Consider the following 24618-nt stretch of genomic DNA (forward strand, 5'->3'; position numbering starts at 1 on the left):
CCTTTCAAATATTAGCAGACTTCTCTAAATGTTTATCTGGTAATAATTAATTGAGTTATTGCATCTAAAATAATACATTTATGATTTATTAATAGTTTAAGAATCTTAGGAGACAACCTAAATATTATACTCATCACAGAAAAAGTAGAAATTAAAGAGTAAATGTAGACAATAATAAGAATATTACACAGAATTTAATAGTTCTTGATTACCAATAGATAAAGAATATATAACAGACATATATAGTGAAGTAGTTGAGTATGTTAAGATATTATTTATTCAAATAAAATTTTACTATTTTCTATCATTACAATTTAAGACATAATATTGATATTAATTAAAAAATTATAAAAAAAAAATATTTTTGTATTTTTTCTTATTTAGATCATTTGATTACAGTATATTAATATTATTTAAAACAAACTATTTATTTACTCATATTTATATATTATTTTACAATTTAAATTTAATTTAATATAAAATTTTATATAAATTTTCTTTTTATATTATTTTTTTATTTTATTTTTATTTAAGTTTTATTTTAGTAATTATATAATTACTAGTTATTTTTTCTATAAATTTCTTGGTATTAATAGATTTATTTAATTATAATTTATTTATTCTTTAAATAATTTTACAGGCAAATTTATCTGCAATTTATTAAATTAAATCTGTCATACAAAACTTTTTCAATAAAAGCTGAATGATTACCATAAAATTTTACAGCAATATTATATAATATTTTAACTATTAAATGTATAGTTAAAAAATTAGCTGATTATTTAAAATTAAACCAGTATTTAACCTGTAAAAATACTTAGTAAACTTCAGAATTTTAGAATTTTGAAGTCTACAGATTTTTGCATTTATAAGTCATCAAGCCAGCTTATTTCAAGCCAAATCAAGCCGTGACTTATTCAAGCCAGCTTGTCAAGTTTTTTTTTTTTTATAATTTGTAATTTATATAAAATATATTATCGCAATTTTCGAATTACTGAAAACAGTTTAAAGAGAAAAATAAAATAAAAAAATGATTTTTTTCAAAAACCCATGAAAACAGTAAATTTTATTGTATTTTTGGAAGGAGAAGGTGCGATTATAAGTTTATAACATGAAACCCTTGATTTTAGGATGAAAAATCCAACTCTTAGGTAAGTTTACTTATAGAGAACTTTTTAGGTTACACAAAATCTCAAAGTCGCTTATACCAAAAAATTAAGTTTTCTGCTCTAAAATTAACATTTTCAGGTTATAATCGCACCTTCTCTATCTAAAAATGCAATAAAATTTACTGTTTTCGTAAGTTTTTGAAAAAAATCATTTTTTTTATTTTATTTTTCTCTTTAAACTGTTCTCAGTAATTCAAAAATTGCGATAAATTATTTATTAAAAAAATTTATAAAATAAAAAAATAATTTTAAGACGTAATCCGTCTAAAAACTACAGAAAATCACTATATAAATTTGGAGAAAAAAATTAAAACTAAAAAAAGGCACTATCTCGTGATCTAGTGATTGGATTTCAACGATTTCTTTGCTAATTAGTAGCTAACAATATCCTCTTCAAAATAAAAAAAAGATATTTAAAATTGGACTGATATATCGCAAGATAATTGAAACCATAATTTTTTATGGGCGGCGGAATATTTATCTGGAACTTCAGAAGATTTACCTGGAAAAAATCATTTATTGTGATTATATTGTAATATACCAGTCCAATTTTAAATATTTTTTTGTTTTGAAGAGTGCATCGAAAGCTATAAATTTGAAAAAAAATTCTCAAAATCCAATCACCAGATTACAAGATAATGCCTTTTTTTGGTTTTAATTTTTTTTCCCAAATTTATATAGTGATTTTTTGTAGTTTTTAGGCAGATTACGTCTTAATAATAACTACAGATTTACTGTAGTATTCATAAAGATTGGTTCATTAGTCATATGACTTGCCAAATCAATTTACTAATCAGTTGATAATCTATTTTTTATTTAAAACAACTATATCCCTATAAAAAATTTTATTCATTATTTCTGTAAAAACTCTGTAAAATAATCCTTTTACAAATCTATTCCCAGAAAATGAAAACAATTCGATAAATTCTGTGATATAAGATTATTAATTCCAGAAATATGAGCTTTCTACGGAAAAAGGATGGAATATAAAAAAATGTATCAACTTTTTTTACTGGGAATAGTTAAAAAAAGTTAATTTTGATCTGAAACTCTACATAAACTAAATACTAAAATGCTGTAAGTATGAGAATTCATGTTATTTTTTTATTTTTGAAATGTTATTAACGTTTCTTTTTATTTTTTACTTTAGAAACAGTTCTTGGACCTGAATTTCAGTTTGGAACTCTGGAATGGCAAGTCAAGGGGAGAATGGAGTATTGTTAAAATGTAAGAGATAATTCCTTCTCCATATTACTTGTTAACGGTTTTGTTTCTGGGAGAAGTAGTTAAACGTCATAATGTATATGTATAAGAAACACCTAAGCGCGTCTAAGAAGAAATTTTTTCAAATTTCAAATACGTAATATGAATTTTAATTGACTATCATGTGGTGAATGAAAAAGAATAATGCCGAGTTTCATAAAGAAAATGACTAGATTTGCATTGTGAAGAATACTCTAAAACCCAGAATTTGACGATTCAAATATATTATTTCTGATGCTATTATTTGTTGCCATACCTGGAGTAGCATAAGAATCTGTATATATCACCTATTGTTAGTTGATTTTGTGGATCATTTGTGTTTGATGTCATGTACCTAGAACTAAAAGAATTGAGAGAAAAATTTGAAACGGTATTTCCAGAGAATTTGAAAGACATCAAAAATTCTGTAAAAAAGGTTTTTGATATTTAGATAATTGGAGTATTGTTTTGTGAAAAAGCATATCAACAAAATAGTTTCTATAGAGGGTGAGAGCATTGACCTTACCAACGTTATTTCATCTTCAAAAGAGAATGTTCAAACTAGCAATGTTGGTTTATTTTCAGAAGAGGACTTTTAAACTATTAATGTTAGTATTTCTTCAAAAAGTAAACAGTTTATTATATACAGTCAACTCTTTTTATAGTCACACATTTGGGACAGTCCATATTTGATGATTATAAAGAGATGTGACTATATAAAAAATTTCTTATATTAGTATATTATAATTCTGGCCAAAAATTAACATAATTTTGACCAAAATTATACTTAAAACTTTATTGTATCGTAACTCCGCCAATATTAATCGTAGAGAGATGATCATACTGCCATTCGATTCGTCTCGATAAGACGGTTCTAAGGGTATAAAATACATCGAAATCCAATCACTAGATTAATTTCCAAAATTAAAAAAAATATTAATGGTTTTTGTATAATAACTCTGCTAATATTGATCCTAGAGAGACGATCTTACTACCATTCGATTCATCTTGATGCGACAAATCTAATGGTATAAAATACATCAAAATTCAATTACTAGATCACCCACCTGAACCTAAAAAATAAAGAAAGAAATGGTTATTAGTAACTGTTCATTAATAAAATCAAAAAACCAAAAAAAATTAAAATCAAGATTCGTATATACTTACGAATCTTAGTTTTTTTATTCTTCAGAACTCGGAAGTCCTACCTGAGACGCTAAAACTATAAAAATAAAAGAAAAAGAACAGTTAATAACTGTTCATAATATTAAAAAAAATAAACCAAGTTTTGAACTTACAAAATTTGGTTTTTTCTATTCTTCGGAAGTTACCTAAATGGCCGAACTTAAAAAAAAGAAAGAAAAAAGAACAGTTAGTAACTGTTCATATTAAAAAAAAAACAATAAACTTCAAAGTATTTGTACTTACAAATCTTTGAAGTTTCTGTATTTCAGAAGCCCACCTGAATGGTCAAACCTAAAAAAAGAAAAAAAAAAATGGTTAGTAACCGTTCATATTAAAAAAAAATAAAATAAACTTCAAAGTATTTGTACTTACAAATCTTTGAAGTTTCTGTACTTCAGAAGTCTATCTGAATGGCCAAACCTAAAAAAAGAAAGAAAAAAGAACGGTTAATAACCGTTCATATTAAAAAAAATAAAATAAATTCCAAAAAATTCGTACTTATAAATCTTTAGAGTTTCTGTACTTCAGAAGTATATCCAAAAGCTGAACTTATAAAAAAAGAAAAAAAAAACCATTCATATTAAAAAAATAAAATAAACTCCAAAGAATTCGTACTTACGAATCTTTGAAGTTTCTGTACTTTAAAAGTCTACCTGAAAGCCAAACCTATAAAAAAAAAGTAAAAAAAGTGAAAGGAGGAAGGGGAAAGGAGAAGAAAGGAAAAGGAAAGGAAGAGAAAGAAAAACGAAGGAAAGGAAAGGAAAAGAAAAGGAAACAGGAAAGGAAAATGAAGGAAAGGAAAGGGGAAGGGAAGAAAAAAATTAAAAAAAGTTTAAAAAAAGATATATAAGATGATCTTTTTTTAAACTTTTAATACGCGTAATGCGTAATATGTAACGTTTGATTAAATAATTCAATAAATCGACTATAAATCATATATGTCAAAATTTGGCCAATTTTTAATAATTTCTGAAATTTGGCCAAAATGTGTGACAGATTAGCCGATTTGTCACATAACTGAAAGTTTTTATTTCAACCAGTGGCATTAGCTACATTTTGAAATTTTTCATAATTATCTCTCACCATAAAGACATTCAAATACATATTATATTTGTTGGTCTTACAGGTATTATCATTTAACACCACATCATTAAATCTTTGATACAAATCCTGTTAAAATGATGACATCTAAAAAATACCATATAAATGTCTTTCATTATCAGAATGCCAAACAAATACCTTCCAATTTGAATCTTCAGTCATTTTTTCAAAAAGAACATTAAGTAATAAACCAGAATCAAGGTTTTCATCTTTGTTATTTTCATGTAACTTGTAAATTGAATTATAGACATCCTGCTTGTGAAAAACATGTTCTGGGTATTTTTTTTTAAGAATTTCTAATTGTACAATAGGTACAACTTTGCAATCTGTAAAAAATGCTAAGTCTTGCATCATATTATCATTAAACTGTCTATATCTGGCATTAAGATGAGCTATTTGGGCTGAGTTTAATTCATAATTATGGGTATTTATTAATGTTGTACATCTTATATGTTGTTTAGTTTTTGGTAATTTAAAATTATAATGCCACTCACAATTGGTTTTATTAGAATTACGCAAATGATATACATTTTGATTAATTATTTTTTGATTTTTATAATTACCATTTAAGGAATAACAGAATGATTTATGCTAGATAATAGAATGATCATTTATGTCTTTATCATTTTAATATATTTGATAACTAAATCCTCTTTCCAAATAGTAATTATATATAAACTTATCAATAAACATCCAGTTATTAAACATATCTCCAATATGAAGATTATATTGATAAATGGGAAAGTTTGAATTATTATTAAAATAGTTAAAAGTATTTGTATTATCAATAACTGGGTTTATAGATTCTACTTCTAGTTCAATAAAAACGTTATCATTAGGAAATATAATAGTATCTTCTATGTCACAGTTTACATCACTTTTAATAAAAAAGTTTGGTGGTGGTGTAAAAACATCTTCAATATCTTTTGGAAAATTTATAAATGATTCCATCTAATTCCATTATGGTGAAAGAGGTGTAAATATAAAATATCACCGTGTAATTATCATATTAATACAGTCAAACCTTGATATAGCGAACCCTTGATATAGTGAATTTTTCAGATAACTATAATAAATTTTCCCTTGCTATAACAAATTAACCAATCAAATCTCTTAAAATCTTCACTATAGTCCTATAGCAAAGTTGAGGTCTGGAATCTAGGGTTCATTATAACAAGGGTTGACTGTATTAATAGGGGTAATAATAATTTTACAAGAAAAAATTTTTTACGCATTTGTATCAATACAAATGTAATACAAAATAAGGTAAAAATTACCCCAGGTGAACTAAAAATTTTTAATTATTAAATTCACCTAGGGTGAAAAAAATTAAAAATCACCTAGGGTTAAATTAAATTTTTAATTATTAAATTCATCTAGGGTAAAATTAATTAATTTTTATTAGTAAAATCACCTAAGGTGAAATTTAAATTAATTCATGTTTTTAATGCATTTTAAATAAGTATTTTAATTTTATGTTAATATTTTTATTAAATAATTAAAAGTTAATTTAAATTATTATTAATATATTTAGATTAAATATTATATACAGTATATATTTAAATTATACTATTTAGTCTTTATTTTAATATAATTTTAAAGTAAATCCTTCGGTAAGATTCTTTAAAATTGAATTGAATTGAATATAAAATTAATTTGAATTTGTTAAATCAAATTTAATTCAAATCAAATTTAAATTATATATTAAATACTTATCAAACAAATTTGTCTTCTTTTTTTACATGATGATATTAGTGTTATTAATATTAATTTCAGTCAATTTGTATGTTAATATCATTTATCATCACTATAAATTGACCAATTAAATTAAAGAATTTTTAAATTAAATTAAATTAAGCTAATTTGAATTTATTAAATTCAAATCAAATTGTGGAATTCTACCCTTTAGTAACTCATATTCAACCAGTTTTTAATAAATCAATATATATATTGTTATTAATTATTTTAATATGGTGCTGGAACTCTATACTCAAAAATGTTTTAAATTTTTAATTTATTACGTGAGAAGCACAATAGCCAATAAAAACTCACAATTTTAGACAAAAAATAGAAAAAACAGATACGAGCATGTATAAAAAAGGAAAAAAAAGGAAATCGGCTAAAGAATAAAGCAGAAAGTAGTATTTATTTAAGAACAATCAAGCTAAAATGGGGGTGAACTTAGACTTTTAAGTAAATTAAAGATATTTTAAGCCATTTTAAGGCTTAAAATAATTAAATGTCAATACGATTTATGTAAATTCTCATAAAATAAATGCATTTATGTGACTTTTTGTTTCAAATTTGGGCCAATCATATAAAAATAACCAAATTTCAAACGCTTATAACTTTTTATGTAGATATTTTTTTGAAAATCTGACCGGTAATTTAATAGTACTTGTCTTGTAGAACAAAGTTACCACTTACCAGTTTATTTCTTTGAAATTCTATTTTATTAAAGTGTTGAAAGATTTATAATTATCACAATTTTATTTTTGAATATAGAGTTCCAGCACCATAATTAGATTTTCTAAAAAAAATATTTATAAAATTCCGTCTGCTATTAAGATAAGTCACCTTATAGTTTAAGGTAAGGTTTATATATAAAATTCTTTAAAGATTTTACTATAAAAGGAAATTTTATATTACATTATTATGATTTTTTTCCTTTTTAATTAATTAACTAATAGAATTTAAGCAAATCCTAAAATAAGATTTCATATGAAAGTAAAGTTTCTACTGATAATATATCTTAGTAGTAGATGGGATTCTGTATTTATACTATAAAAATTAAAAATAAATCTATTTTAAAAGATTACAAAATTCTTTTTCTTTATGATACTGATTATACATATTTTTTTATTTTTTACTTCTAGAATTCAAAATTAAATAAATATCAAATTTAAGTAAAATAAATAATAAAATATATCATCTTGTTTCTTAATTATCAACAGAAAATAAATCATTCAATATTTATGTAGACAATTATTTTTCTAATATTAAGTTTTTTAAATATTTGTATAAAAATAACTAATTTTTTACAAATTCTTAAAATAAACAAAAAACTGAATTGAAATACACTTTTTAAAATAGTTGTTAATAATGTATTAACCATTTTATGGATAGATAATGGCTTGTTCAGTAATGATATTTACAACTATTCACCAAATTGATAATGGAAATAAAATTAAATTAAGAGAATTCAATGATATAAACTATATAAGATAAATACTAATGCAGTTAAATTTAAGCCATTTTTAGAATTGTAAATAAATAAAAAAATTTTACCTATTCCTATTGTAATTGATGATTATAATCACTTTATGGATAAAATAAATATTGCTAACCAATTATAAAAATATTATAATACTCAATTTAATAAACATTTTATTTATTTATTTTTTTTTGTTATTATACTTAAAAGAAGCATTTCTTATTTAAGAAAAAAGTTATCATAAGAAAATAAACATTTTATTAAAATTAGAATTATAATAATATTAGCTATTTTTTTAAAAAAAAATAAATTACTAATTAGTATTATTTGAAAAAAAAAGAATTTATATGATTTTTTAAATAAAATTAATATCTTAAAGAATCTTTAAATATACTATTTGAAATTTCATTATGATATTTGATATAATATTTACTAAATTTATTAATACAGTCACCTCTCTCTACAACGAACCTCAATATAGCAAATAATATGATATAACAGATTTTCAGGGTGGTACTGATTTAAATATGAAAAAAACCTTTGATATAACAAAGTTACTATTTATTTACTGTATAACATAGTACGAAGTAAAGTGAGTGAATTGCATATATAAAATGCCACTCGATATAACAGATTTTTTTATAACAAATTTTTTTTCAATAAAACAAAGAATTTTTTAATATTTATTTATTAATTTTATTTATTATATTTATTTATTTAAAATATTTATTTATTTGTATATAATTTATTTATTAATTATATTATTATTACATAGTATTCTCTTTAATTAATAATAATTTTTACAATAATTTTGATTAGAATACAACTATAAATTCGCATTTTTATTTTGTTAATTTATTGCTCATTTCTATAAAAATTTAAAAGTATTAGTAAATATTCTAAAAAAAGAAACCACCCACATATACATGTTACCACATTTCTTTAAATACGTACTAAGCAAATAAATCTGTTTCGTTTAGTTACAAGTTTCTTCTTTTGATATTACCCACCCACTGAAACTTCTAAAAAAAAAAATAAAAACAGTTAGTAAATTTATAAAAAAAACTAAAAAAAATGACTAAAATTCATATTCGCACTTACAAATTTTCTTTCCATCTTTAAAAATCCATTCAAATTGAAGTCTATAAAATAAAAAAAGGATGGTTAGGGCAGTGACATATATTAGCTAATATTATTTTAATAGTAACATTTACTCCCCCACTCCCATGTAAGATTTTATAATCAATCACAACCATTTCACATGGTTTATATTATGTGTAACCTAAGATTTTCTTTTACTTTTCCACCCCCTAAAATATTAGCTAATATATGTCATTGCCCTTAGTAAACTGTTCTATTTTATTAAAAAAATAAAAAAAGATTAAGATTCAATCATACTAGTATAAATCTTAGTTAATTCTTTTTCTGTCAGAAGTTCGCTCAAAACTTATAAGAAAAAATAAATAAAAATGGGTTATTTTATTAAAAAAAGCAAAAAAAAAGACTAAGAAAGATTTGATTTATACTTACGATTCTTAGCACTTTTTTTATCAAAATCCACCTGAAACCTAAAAAAAAAAAAAATAAGATCAAATAATAAACCGTTAATCACTAATAAAAAAAAGAAACAAAAAAAAGCTAAGTTCATAATACTTATGAATTTTAGCTCTTTTTCAATTAAAATCCATTCTAAACCTATAAAAAATAAAATAAATAAGAATAACAGTTAGTAAACTGTCCTACTTTATTAAAAACAATAACAAAAAAAAATTGTTCATAATACTTACAAATAGTTTTTTTCTATTCTCAAAAACTTACCAAAACTTATAAAAAAATAAATAAATAAAAACAGTTAGTAAAAAAAAATAAAACAAAAAAACTAAGTTCGTAATAACTATGAACCTTAGTTCTTTAAACCTAGGAGTCGTCTCTAAGAAAAAAAAAAAGAAAAAAAAGAACATTAATAAATGTTCTCAAATGAAATTAATAAAAAAACTAAACCTCCACTTACTTTTCATTCCAGGCGTCCATTTCAAAGTCCAGAAAGTCCTCTACAATAAAATAAATAAAAAAGAACCCAATATTAATAATAAAAAAAATTGAATAATCGGTAAATCAGATTGACAAGTCACATGATCTGTATGACTAACATATCTATATTGAAGAATTCATTATACTATACCGAATAATTCGTTATAGTATTAATGAAGTTGCTTACATCAGGAAATTATATAGTACGAAAAGTTACGCAAGTTTACACATCATAATATTTCATAAGTTTCCAGACCCGCTGCAAGTTTGCGTAAGCATAATATTTTGTAACTTTTTAAAATATTTCAAAATATTACGATATGTAAAGCTTTGTAATTTTACGATTTGTAATATTCTGTAATTTTGCAGTTCGCAATATTTTGTAATTTTACATAATATTTTGTAAGTTTTCAGACCTGCTGTAAGTTTGCGTAAGCGTAATATTTTGTAACTTTTTAAAATATTTCGAAATTCTATGATGCGTAATGCTTTATATCATAATATTCTGTGATTTTACACAATGTAATATTTTGTAATATTTTAAAATATTTTGATAAATAATACAGTCAAACCTTGATATAGCAAACCCTTGATATAGTAAATTTTTCAGACAACTATAATAAATTTTCCCTTGCTATAATGAATTAACCAATCAAATCTCTTAAAATCTTCACTATAGCCCTATAGCGAAGTTGAGGTCTGGAACCTAGGGTTTGTTATAACAAGGGTTGACTGTACTTTATTTTCTGTACTATAAGTTTATATAATGTATGTTTTATTAGATATAATTTTATTAAACCATAAAAAATTACAAGTATTTATTAATATATACAGAATACATAAAAGTAAAAAAAAGAAAAAGTAATGAGTAACAATATTATTAAACGTAAAAAGAAGAGAAACAGCTATAGTAATGTTAGTATTAGATATAAAAATAAAAGAAATATTGTTATTATTGTTAGTATTAAGTTAAAAAAAGTTAAAGAAACAGTAAAAGGAGTAAAAGAAACATGGATATTATCGTTAGTATTAAAGTACAAGTAAAAAGGAATAAAGGAAACGTAGATAGTATTGTTAGTATTATGACATAAAGTAACAAAGAGGTAAAAAAAATGCGTTAATATTAAAATAATTAGTATTAATAAATAAATATTTCTATACCTGCAAAGTAATTGAACAAAAAAATAAAGAAATAAAGAGAAAGGAAAAAATAAACATGTTGTTAGTATTGTTAGTATTGTTAGTATTAAAATACAAGTAAAAAGAAATAAAGAAAACATGGGATATTATTATTAGTATTACGATACAAAGTAACAAACACAGGTTAAAATGCTAAAAATCGGCAAAAAAAATGGCGTGAAAAGCAGTGGCTATTTTTGGCTATTCTTAACTGTTTTTGGCTATTTGCAAATTAACCTATACTATTTATAAATAGTTTATACAGATTTGTGAATAGTTTATTTATGCAATTCGCACCATTTTTTTTGCCTATTTTTAGTCATTTGACGTGTAAAAGAGGTAAAAAAAACGTGTTAATATTAAAATAATTAGTATTAATAAACAAATATTTCTATATCTGCAAAGCAATAAATTATGAAATATATGTAAATATATTGTATATAATTAAAGAAATAATAGAAAGAAGAGACAAAAAAATTAAAAATATTGAACAAAAGAATAAAGAAATAAGAAACAAAAATAAATAAGACAAAAAATGCATGCATGATAAAATGATTAAAAAATTATGTATATCATACAGCGGGTGTGACATAAATAAATCGTGACTGAAATTTGTGTTCAATTTGTGTTCAATTTGTGTTGATAATTCTGGTAAAAAATTATTAATTTTGGCCAAATTTCGTTAAATTTGTGTTGAATTTGTGTTGCGTAATTTTTTATTTATCACAAGGAGATGATATTTAGTAATTGCATGTACAATGTACAAGATTTTTTTATAATTTTTTTAAGAAATGTACGCAAAATATTTAATCAGAATATAATTATTGTATATTTAAATATGATATATTGATGATTTTTTTTTTAAAAAAAAAATTGATTTTTTTAAAATTCAATAGAATGTGCTAATAATAAATTGTTTTATTTTTAAATATGATATATTGATATTTATATTTAAAATAATTCATGATTTTCAATTATTTTTAATTAAATTAAATTGATCAAAAAAAAATTAATTTTTTTAAGAAATGTATGCGAAATATTTAAAATTCAATAGAATGTGCTAATAATAAATTGTTTTATTTTAAATATGATATATTGATATTTATATTTAAAACAATTAAACATGTACATCAGTGTTGGCATTTGGCCGCGGCCAAGAATTTTTTTGGCCGATTTGGCCGGCTAAAATGGCAAAATGGCCAATGGCCAACTCCGGCCAAATTTTGGCCAAAAAACAAAATACTAATACTTTATTAAGGCTGTATTGGCATTTGGCCGTGGCCAAAGATTTTTTTGGCCAGTTTGGCCGGCCAAACTGGCCAACCCCGGCCAAACGGCCAAGTGCCAACACTGATGTACATGATTTTCACAGATTTTTTTATTTTTTGATTTAATTATGATATTTATATTTAGATAATCCATATCCGCATGTGATTTAATTAATATGTTTAATGATAAAAAGTGTAATAAATTAAATTTTATTTGAAATGAGAAATAAAATCAAACCAAAGAGGTATTGTTCAAATTTTATTTAAAGTGACATTTTACAACTTTCTTTCTACCCAAATTTTCACTCATCCCAAAATCAAATTATAAAAATCAAATCTAATCTAATAATGCCTCGCCACACACGTTCACGTCATTTCCACTATAACGTCCATTGGAACTGGGCTATGATGGATGAACTTGTTGACATACGCCAAGACAGAAACTGCGCCTACCACAATATTAATGATAAAAGCCGCCATGATTTTTGGGACTCTATTGCCAATAGGTTCATATGACTAATATCTATAATTTCTTTAAGAAAGAATTTAAATTCAAATTAACCAATCCATTTAATTGAATCAGAATAAATAGAATATTTTGAACGAGGGTTTCTGGACAACAGTGCAGCCAAAAGTGGAGGAACCTTATCAGAGATTACCATGTAAGTAAATAAATAAAATTACATTCATATAAATTAAATGTATTTATTGAATATTCAAACTGATTTTGATATTTAGAATTATGTCCTTTATCGTAATGGTAACTCTGAGCGGTGGCTGTAGACGTGTACTGGCCAAAGATATTATCGTGAATTTAGAATGAGATTTTGGGAGAGGCTGGGTAATTATACTATAATAAAATTTATAATTAAATTTGATAAATTTGATCAATTTTAGTCACGTGTGATGATTGTAGGGTAAGGAGAAACTTACCTACGTATCGTAGAAGATTATTATTTTTATTTTATTATTATTTATTAAGTGAATAGCTAAGCCCAGTCCGTACCAAATATCGGCTAGAGACTCTCGTTTTTTTGGGCTGTAGTGATGCGACGTCCTTTGTATTTACAGCGCAGATCTTATTTATAAAATAGTAGCGAACAAGTATCAAATATGTATTTTTTATTAAGTTATAATAAAAATTAGAATTTACTTTAATTTTTAACATAAAAATTGTAAATAATAAAAAATTCGTAAATAAAAATAAATTTGCTTTCCCAAACTTAAAAAAAAAGGTGTTTATATGAAAGAAAAGGTGTTTATATTATTTTTGATTATTTAATAGTATCACATGCCCCTTGTATACATTTTACTGCATACGCAGCTTTAATGATTGAATAGTAATATTACGCAGGTTTACAATCTCGTAAATTTTCGAAATATTTTAACTGTAATATTACGCAGATTTACAGTCTCATAAATTTTTGAAATATTTTAACCATAATATTATGCAGGTTTACAGTCTCGTAAATTTTTAAAATATTTTAACCGTAATATTACGCAAGTTTACAGTCTTGTAAATTTTTGAAATATTTTAACCATAATATTACATAAGTTTACAGTCTCGTAAATTTTTGAAATATTTTAACTGTAATATTACGCAGGTTTACAGTTTTGTAAATTTTCGAAATATTTTAACTGTAATATTACGCAAATTTACAGTTTTGTAAATTTGCAGAATATTTTGACCGTAATATTGCGTAAATCTTACAATATTGAAAACTTGTGTAATATTTTAATTGTAATATCACATAAATCTTACGAAATTGTAAACTTACATAATATTTTGAAATTTTTTGAAATATTATACCATAAACTTTCATAAACTTGCAAAATCGTAAATTTACACAATTTTTTGCGCTATAAAATTTCCTGACACTGGTCGAAATCAAAAAAATCAGACATATGGAAAATCGGCCAAAAATCAGACCAAAATTGACTAACATTATAAATCGGCACATCTGATTGATGCCAATCAGACAATTTGATAAAAATTCAGCAAAAAATCATTATATTTGATTGACGGCTGATTGATGCTGGTTGAAATTAAAAAAAAAAATGGACAAAATAGCAAATCAACCTAAAATTTGCCCAATATTCAAATATGCACTTCCGATTTATGGAAAATTGACAATTCAATAAATATTCAATAAAAATTCAATAAAAATTCAGCAAAAAATCATTATATTTGATTGACGGCTGATTGATGCCGGTTGAAATTAAAAAAAAAATGGACAAAATAGCAAATCAACCTAAAATTTGCCCAATATTCAAATATGTACTTCAGATTTATGGAAAATTGACAATTCAATAAATATTCAATAAAAATTCAATAAAAATTCAGCAAAAAATCATTATATTTGATTGACGGCTGATTGATGCTAGGTTGAAATTAAAAAAAAAATCTGACAAAATGGCAAATCAACCTAAAATTTACCCAATATTCAAATATGTACTTCAGATTTATGGAAAATTGACAATTCAATAAAAATTCAATAAAAATCCAACAAAAATTTGTTAAAAAATCATTATATTTGATTGACGGCTGATTGATATCAAAAAAAATCTGACAAATTTGTAAATCAACCTAAAATTTACAATATTCAAATATGTACTTCAGATTTATGGAAAATTAACAATTCAATAAAAATTCAATAAAAATTTAGCAAAAAATTATCATATTTGATTAACAGCTTAAAATTTGCCTAATATTGTCTGATTTATGGCACTTTTATATCAAATTGCACTGGTCGAAATCAAAACTTTTGGGCATGGAAAAATTGTCTCAATTTCAGAAGTTATTCGAATAAACGATTTTTCAAAATCAACTTATGATGTACTAAGCCGCAGCCACAGTAAAATTAATCTGGCAATTAGTTGATCTATTACCGAATTTAGACTTTATTTAAACTAAAGTTTCGAAACTTTATCTTCATCTAACTTCATTCCTAAACAAAACGGTTTTAAACGTTTTGGGATTTTTTTTTAATTTTTTATCGGAAATAATGTTCCAATTTTTAACATTTTTATTTTTTACGAAATGTTTTTTAACTTTTCATTTAATATTTTCAATCGGAACATTAGTTAACGTTCTGATTTTATTAATTTTTTTTTGCAAAACTATTACTTTAAAAAACGTTTTCTAACATTTTTTTTTATACTTTTATATAGGAAATCGGCTCCTACTTGGATACTGATTTCCAAAGGTAAGTTTCGAAACAAAAGTTTCGAAACTTTAAAAAACGTTTTTTAATATTACTAAAAACGTTTTTTTTTACTTTTGTATAGGAAATCGGCTCCAACGTGGACGCCGATATTCCAGATAAGTTTCGCATTTTCGAAACTTCTTTGAAAAAAACGTTTAACGTTTTTTTTTTAATATTATTGTAGGAATACCGTAAAGTTTCGAATTTTCGAAACTTTTTGACAAAAATTAATAAAAAACGTTTAATTTAACGTTTTTTATTATATTTTATTATTTTTTTTTGCAGGGAAATCGGCTCCAATATGGATACCAGAATCCCGCAGGTAAAGTTTCGATTTTTCGAATCTTTTTGAAAAAAATTAATAAAAAACGTTTAATATAACGTTTTTTATTATATTTTATTATTTTTTTTTGCAGGGAAATCGGCTCCAATATGGATACCGGAATCCCACATGCAAAGTTTCGATTTTTCGAAACTTTTTGAAAAAAATTAATAAAAAATGTTTAATATAACGTTTTTTATTATATTTTATTAATATTTTTGCAGGGAAATCGGCTCCAATATGGATACCGGAATTGCACATGCAAAGTTTCGATTTTTTAAAACTTTTTGAAAAAAATTAATAAAAAATGTTTAATATAACGTTTTTTATTATATTTTATTAATATTTTTGCAGGGAAATCGGCTCCAATATGGATACCGGAATCCCACATGCAAAGTTTCGATTTTTCGAAACTTTTTGAAAAAAATTAATAAAAAAACGTTTAAATTTAACGTTTTTTTATTATTTTTATTAATTTTTTTTGCAGGAAATCAGCTCCAAATTGGATATCGGAATCCTGCAAGTAGTTTCGATTTTCGAAACTTTTTGACGCAAATTAATAAAAAAACGTTTAAATTAATGTTTTTTTATTATTTTTATTATTTTTTTTTGCAGGAAATCGGCTCCAAATTGGATACCGGAATCCCGCAAGTAAAGTTTCAAAGTTTCGAAACTTTACAAAACTTAATAAAAAAACGTTTAAATTTAACGTTTTTTTATTATTTTTATTAATTTTTTTTGCAGGAAATCAGCTCCAAATTGGATATCGGAATCCTGCAAGTAGTTTCGATTTTCGAAACTTTTTGACACAAATTAATAAAAAAAACGTTTAATTTAACATTTTTTTTATTATTTTTTATTATTTTTTTTGCAGGAAATCGGCTCCAAATTGGATACCGGAATCCCGCAAGTAAAGTTTCGAAGTTTCGAAACTTTATGAAACTTCGAAACTTTATGAAACTTAATAAAAAAACGTTTAAATTAACGTTTTTTTATTAGATTTTATTATTTTTTTTGCAGGAAAATCGGCTCCAAATTGTACCAGAATCCCGCAGGTAAAGTTTCGTCGAAACTTTTTGACGCAAATTAATAAAAAAAACGTTTAATTTAACGTTTTTTTTATTATTTTTTATTATTTTTTTTTGCAGGAAATCAGCTCCAAATTGTACCGGAATCCGCAGGTAAAGTTTCGATTTTTCGAAACTTTTTGACGAAAACTTAATAAAAATGTTTAATTTAACATTTTTTATTATATTTTATTAATTTTTTTGTATGGAAATTGGCTTCGATTTGCCATCCTACAGGTAACGTTTTGATTTTTGAAACTTGAAACTTAAAAAAAAATGTTATTTTAATGTTTTTTCTTTTTTTTTTGTAGGAAAATCATCTCCAATTTGTAGAAACAAATGGGAATTAAGGAATTTAACGTATACCGGATTTGTTAGAAAGTTGGAATGATTTTTGGTGAAATTGTTTTATATGTATATGTAATATTTTAAATTTCAGAATAAAATTTACTGTAATTTGCGATACAATTCAGAATACAAATCAGAATAAATTTTTTACTACAAATCAGAATAAATTTTACTACAAATCAGAATAAATTTTACTACAAATCGGAATAAATTTTACTACAATTCGGAATAAATTTTACTACAAATCAGAATAAATTTTACTACAAATTGGAATAAATTTTACTACAAATCGGAATAAATTTTACTACAATTTGGAATAAATTTTACCACAATTCAGAAAATTTTGTCACAAATTTACCATAATTCAGAATAAATTCACTGCAATTCGGTAAATTTATGAATAATATTTTTTAAACAATTCGGATTAAAAATACTAAGCAATTCAGATACAATTCAGACATTCTGATCGGCATCGATCGGCCTGCCAATCAGAACTTTGCCTAAATTAATAAATCGGCCATATTTATCACCAAATTCAGCCTAAAATCGGACATCCGATTTCTAGCCGATTTGGACTATTTCGACCAGTGTGATGTATAACAAAAGCCTAATCAATCAGGACGTAGAGTTCGTAGACTGTATATTTAAAAAATATATCAATATAAAAATCATATATTAATAATATTTATAGTTCAAAATAATGATATTATCATACAAAAATTTGTAAATAGATGTACTAAAATTAAAACTCAAAAATATCATATAATCTGCTAACTGTATAGAGCTTGGACTCGAGTTAAGATTACTTAACTTGAGTAAAATGAGTTAAGAATTTTTTTGACTTGAAGAGTACTCGAATCCAGAACTCGAGTCAGGATTTAAGTTAACTCGAGTTAATTTGAGTTAAAGTTAAAGTGCAAGCCAAAAAACTTATCTATAATTTTACCCAAACCATTATAATCATAGTGCTGGCAGGAATTACAAATAGGATTCAGCCAGCACTATCAACTATGTGATCCCAGTTGACTTGAATCAAGAAATTTCTAACTTGAGTGCGAGTTTAACTTGAGTCAACTCGAGTTACATGAATGCGAGTCTAAGCTCTAGGATGGTATTATAAAAATTACTAATGGTAAAAATTAAAAATTAAAAATATTAAATTTACTATAAATAATGATTAAAATTAAAAATTTACTAATAGTGAAATCCAAATAAATTCTTTTAAAATTTATTTATAATTTTAAATCCTAATATTATTGATTTATTTATTACATTTGCAATGATTTAATCTATAATGAATTTATAATTTATATATACTGCTCTTATAAATTGATAATTTACACAAGATTTTTAAAAGTAAAATCTTTCATCTTAATAGAAAAAAATTCTCTTTACTTCTTAAATAAATAGTAAAAAAAAAAATTCTTTTTACTTAAAAATTCTCTTTACTTTTTAAACAAATAGAATAGAACTAAATAAATGGAATGGAATCAAGTAAGTGAAAAATATTTTACCTTTATGATTACCTTTATATTCATATCTACATTACTCTTAGCCGTTTATGATTAAATAATATAATTATATTATTTAGTCATAAATGGCTTAGACTAGATCATTTAGTAATAAAATAATCTAACTATAACTAAATAATCTAAGTATGACTATAAATAATCTAATTATAACTAAATAATCTAAGTATGACTATAAATAATCTAAATATAACTAAATAATTTAAATATATCTAAATAATCTAAAGTTAATAACCTAAATATGATTAAATACTCTAACTAAATAACCTGTTTGTGACAATTTTGTATACCTAGTTATTTTTCTTACTATATTCCTTCCCTTTGAATCCGCTTTTCTTTAGCTTTTTCCCATTTATTATTTGTGATCATGTGATTAAATATCCTAAATATTACTGTTACTAAATAATCGAAATGTACCTATTTTTGTTTGGTTCTATGCACCAATAATCGTTTTCTAATATAATTTATGTTATTGGGGTTCTATGGTTGATTGGTTGTTGAATTCTTTATGTTGGCGTTCAGCCTGTCTGCAATTGTTTGGATTCCAAGTTTTATGACGAAGTTTTTACCATTCTGCGTCTCTTTGGTTACCTGTTAGATTCGAGTGCTTTTCCTTCTCCACCTATTTTGTTATCCATCAAAATGCTAAAATATAGTAAAAAAATATCACGCGTAGGCGCATAGATCGCGATTAATTTTGGCCGACACTACGCCTTAATTTTGGCCGATCTTTTGGGCGTGTGATTTGAGGATCCAGCCTGGCGCCATGACATTGACCTGATAGTGACCTGGTAGTTACCGTAGAACTGTCATAGAACTGTCATGGAACTGGTAGTTTGCCAGTTTCAGACCAGCTTGGATGCCGAGTTGTTATATCCAAGTATCTGGCCGAAATTGTGGAATAATGCTGGCCGGTACTGCGCCTTACTGCGCCGGTCACGTGATACTGTTCCGACGCCAGAACACCCTCCGTCGTATAACATATTGGTTAGTTTTGGCTGGCACTATGATGAAGATAACTCTAGCCGATTTTTGGTCACCCGATTTTAGGATCCATTTTGGCGACCATAGTAGCGATCGTAGAAGTGGTGACTAGCATAGCCCTATTAGTTCACCAGTTCCATATGCCAGTTTGGATGCCGAGTTATTATGACCAAAGATCTGGCCGAATTTATGATGAAGAATAGTACTGGCCGACATTATTGTTTATTTACTGCGCCTTGAGTTCCGGGCACTTTCCCGTCACTTTCCCGTCACTTTCTCGCAACTTTCGAGGGATCATAGTCAGGATATTTGACTACTGGGATATGCCAGCCGATTTTTATATAATAATTCCGAAGAAGGCTACCCGAATACACATACCTGCATACATACTATGATAGTAGGCAAGTGCCAATATTTATATAATAGATTACGCACTTACCTACCCTAAATGTCATTATTAAGAATATGTCCGTGGTTGGAGGTGCATTATGTACTATTATGGCCAGCGCGCATTTGTCTACTCTAGATGTCATATATGCCTGAGCACATACTAGTGATAGGGTAGTCTTCTTCCAATATTTTATATAATGATTACGGAGAAGACTACCCTAAATACCACCTACTGAGAATCAATTTATCCGCGATTCTCTTGCCAATCTGCTATACATCTCTTTTTGCAACTACCAAAAAAATTAATTAAACATTTCCGAATTTTATAGAGATAGTATAACTTGTCGAACTAACATCATGCATACACCAACTATTTCCAACCAAACTGATCGCACCGGAACCGCCCCAGCCCTCCGCTACGACAGCGCCGGCCACGATGAATATTTAAGTGATTCGAGCAGTTGTACTGAAAATAGATCTGACTTAGGGCCAGATGATTATAATGACTATGAGTCTAATTATGAGTCGGATAATGAAGAAGCTACCCGCGCCTCAACCAACATTACCACGATTCAATCATTTCAGTACTCTTTAAGGCAGGAAAAGTTTAATGATAAATTTTCTCCTAAGGATTTGCTAAATGCCATTCGGGAGATTCTCTTATCACCGCCTAGAGATATGTCATATGAAAAAGGCTCATTGGAATTTCTCCCAATTTATTCATTCCTCTTTCCGAATGAAAAAGGCTTTAGCTTGTATAATGCCTACGACAGGGATGAGGTTGAAAATAAATTGGTTATAAAAATCGATCAAGACAATCGAGCCCTGAAGTTTTCTGTTGCGGATGACATCTCAGAAGTATATGGTTTACCTGGAATTCACGAATGTATTAATGGCCAAAAGCCTTTAAGAGCTGTGATTGATATTGATGCGTCGAAAGAAGATATGGAAACTGCTAGTGTTAAGGGTCAAGAAGTATTTATTCGAATCTGTTGCTCTTTCATAAGAGCTTTGTATCGAATTCTTGACTGTTGCTGGGAAGATATTCTCAAGGGGTTAGTAATTGCCACGTCTTCAGACCCTAGCAAATGTAGCTACCATATTTTATATGCACCGGCTCTTCTTATTGACCATTATGAAATTTCCAAAGCATGACAATTAGTTTATACCGCAACTGGAGAAAAATTTGGCAAATACATTGATAGAGGACTACCTGGTCAAAATTTTAACCTCCGCCTTATTGGTTCAGCAAAAAAAGGTCGTGTAAAACGTATCCTTCAGTTTTCTCTAGATAATGGCTGGAATGAACTCGAACACGCTAGGGTACAACCACCTACTAGCTTAGGACTTAAAGTAAGACCTCGAATACTTAGCACAGAAAAAAATAATAATCCGCTAAGAATATCCGTGGGCTCGGATATATTACAAAAATATGCGGATCTTGTTTTACAAAAGTATTCTAACTATCTTAGGGATTGGACTATTGAAGAAAAGGACTCAGAAAACTTCGTATATTTTAACCGAAAAGCCCCACTAGGGTGTCCACTCTGTAAACATATACATGACAAGGATCAGCGGTGGTTCGGCCATATATGCGCTAGTAATGGAAGGTTCATCGTAAAATGCTTTCGGCAAAATAGTGATGAGCGAGGGGTAGTTTTTGAATGCGACTCATCTATTGCAGAAAAAATTCAGCAAAATAATAAAAATTTATCCCTCGCATCTCACAAGATAAAGGGTCCAGGTTTCCCTAAAGCTTTCGTAAAAATGCCATCTTGGGTCAAGTATAATGAAGCCCTTACAGCTACAGAAACATACAAGGAGAGATATGTAAGACCATTGCTGAATGAAGGCGATATTTACGTAGGGTCGCCTTGGGAAACAGGGAAAACATATGTTCTTGAGCATCTTACTATATCTGATGATGTGAATTTGCTAGTACTATCCACGCGCCACTCCTATTCGAATGCTGTTACTACCAGACTTAATCTTAAGTCATATTGCGATATCGATGGTAATATAAATCTACCCGATCACAAGAGGGTAGTATGCCAGATAGAGAGTTTACATCGTATTACCAATAATTGTAAATGCAATAAAAAATGCAAATGCCACTCCATACTGACTTACGGTTTGATGAAATAGTGTCTATAATTGCTCGGGCACAAAGTCATCTGGCGGAGGGTCAATCGATAGAGAAGTTATATAAATTGATCCAAGAGGCTAGGCGCATTATTGTAATGGATAATGACCTAACTGACCTCAACATTGAATGGATTAAGGCTCTTCGCAAGGATAAACTATTCTCAATTATCTACAATACTTATCATCCACAGGAAAGAAAAACATTCCGCCTGGCCCCTAATAAAGAAACTGTATTAGCTGAACTTTGGGATTGGGCCAAGCGAATGTCTTTATTACCTTTTGAGAATCAGACAAGTGCATCACTTATCTGCCATCTTAGGAAGGATGTACAAGGGATTATTCGCGCTCTTAAGACTGATTTTCCAGAATTACGGATCAAGGAATATCATGGTAAATCTGATCCAGTAGAAAAGGCTCATGACTTTAATAACGTAAGAATCATGAGCAAGTAAGTACCTTGTTGCTTATACTAGCACTTTAAAAATAGGAGTTTCATGTACTAATCCAAAGTTCGAGCGGGCATTTTGTCTTTTTAATAGCTACATAGAAACAAATGCCGGAACGAATCAGATGTTATTCCGCATGAGATGCATTAAGGATTATGTATGTCATATCGAGCAAAGATCATCTAACGCTCCTATTACAGAAAAGGGGTTATTTCAGTGGTTATTAAATGCTAGACGTGAATGTCTACCACGGGAACTTCAGAATAGGGGAATATTTCCTGATATAGACTCTATCATCCGGAATAAGGATGTACCGACTGTTCGATTGTGGGTGGCCTATATGTTAGAAAAATTCCGTTCCCGGCGCTTGTTTGGTTGGAGGATGGTTGATTTTCTCAGAGAGGCGGGTATGATAATTTCCATCATAGAACCTATTCCTAAGTCTGAAGAAAAGATTGTATCATTATCTCAAGTCGTGAAGGCGAATTCCTCTATCGTTAAAACAGAGGAGATATCAGATGTATCCAACGCTACTATTGTTGATCGTGAGACTGCCGAATTTCTAGAGAACAAGCCAAGAAAAACTTTAGAAGAAATGCGATCTCTAGACCGGCATCATATTGTGGAATGTTATGAGGTTTCGCCTGAATCATTGACCGAAGATTTTATCTCAAAGTACGGAAATTATAATCATATGAAATGGTTCAGAGCTTATAGGCAATTGCGAGATGCTGGTATTAACAATGAAACGGCTGTTGAGGCTATTATTCGTAAAGATTATAGGGATGATAAACTCGCCGTAGCCACTCGAGCTGAAAGACATCGAATTTGCCTGGAATTACTAAGGATCTGTACACCTGCTAAAGACATTGACGATAGGGCGCGATATAAAGCCAACGATGTTAAAGCGCATATAGATTCTCCTGAATCGACATCATATTTCCAGGGTTTAGTGCCTAAAATGGCTCGAGTATTTGATAATACAGATGCATCGCGCAGTGCTAAAAAATCGGGATTAAAAACAATCCGAGCGAAACTTGGTTTGCTAAATTCGGCACTGTATGCGACTTATGGGTTGAAATTTAAAGCTATTAATAAGAAGCTCACACATTACCATCTAGTTGGATCATTCGATAATAATGACTCTCTAGAGTTACCACCATACCAAACAGGGAAAGAAATTTATTGGGAAAATGGTGAAGATACTCGGTATGGATATAGTAAACTTCCACCCGATGAATTATTAATGGAAAATCTTTTTGAGAGAAAACAAACCAAAGATACTCCCAGTTCTAATGTGAATACTATACTAATTGCGAAAGATATTCAAGACTTATTTGATATCGCGTAGACAGACTGTTATAAAAGCAGTGTGAATATAATACCAAGCTTACAGATTCGAATCATACATACCATCGAGATGGGGTTTCTTCCAATATTTTATATAATAATTCCGAAGCCCCCTTTCCAAAGCAAATATGTCTGATACGCTTTTATTTATATACTAAAAAATAGCACTATTTGACTTAATGATATAAATGAAATAATATTTTTTGCTTATTTTCTGGCAGATAATTCAGAGATGATTCTAATGCTCCAAATTTAACGAAGTGCCTTAAGGGCCGAGCTAACCACTAATCCCCAAATAGCCAATACCCTATCCTCATCATCCGACTCGAAACCGAGCTTCATAGATTCTAGGGTAGGCTGCTAGCGACTTCAATTACAACTTTATCACCTAAGATTCGACCCGATCGAATCCGCAAATAGTTGTGAAGAAACGGGAAATAAG

The 24618-nt window shown here is 26.9% G+C and overlaps 2 protein-coding genes across 2 annotated transcripts; one reads left to right on the forward strand and one right to left on the reverse strand.

Annotated features, from left to right (window-relative positions):
- Window positions 1-4628: 4628 nt before the first annotated feature.
- On the reverse strand, window positions 4629-5051 carry OCT59_029487 (uncharacterized protein; the record flags this gene model as incomplete). Its single annotated transcript, XM_066144254.1, has 2 exons — window positions 4629-4766; window positions 4836-5051. The coding sequence occupies 2 exons, from the start codon at window positions 5049-5051 to the stop codon at window positions 4629-4631; spliced, it is 354 nt and encodes a 117-aa protein (XP_065994721.1).
- An 18370-nt stretch (window positions 5052-23421) lies between these two features.
- OCT59_029488 (uncharacterized protein) lies at window positions 23422-24177 on the forward strand (the record flags this gene model as incomplete). The annotated part of the gene is made up of 1 exon (XM_066144265.1): window positions 23422-24177. One exon carries the CDS (start codon window positions 23422-23424, stop codon window positions 24175-24177), a length of 756 nt encoding a protein of 251 aa, XP_065994722.1.
- Window positions 24178-24618: the final 441 nt, after the last annotated feature.

This window comes from Rhizophagus irregularis, chromosome 9, assembly GCF_026210795.1.
Source record: "Rhizophagus irregularis chromosome 9, complete sequence".
NCBI lineage: Eukaryota > Fungi > Glomeromycota > Glomeromycetes > Glomerales > Glomeraceae > Rhizophagus > Rhizophagus irregularis.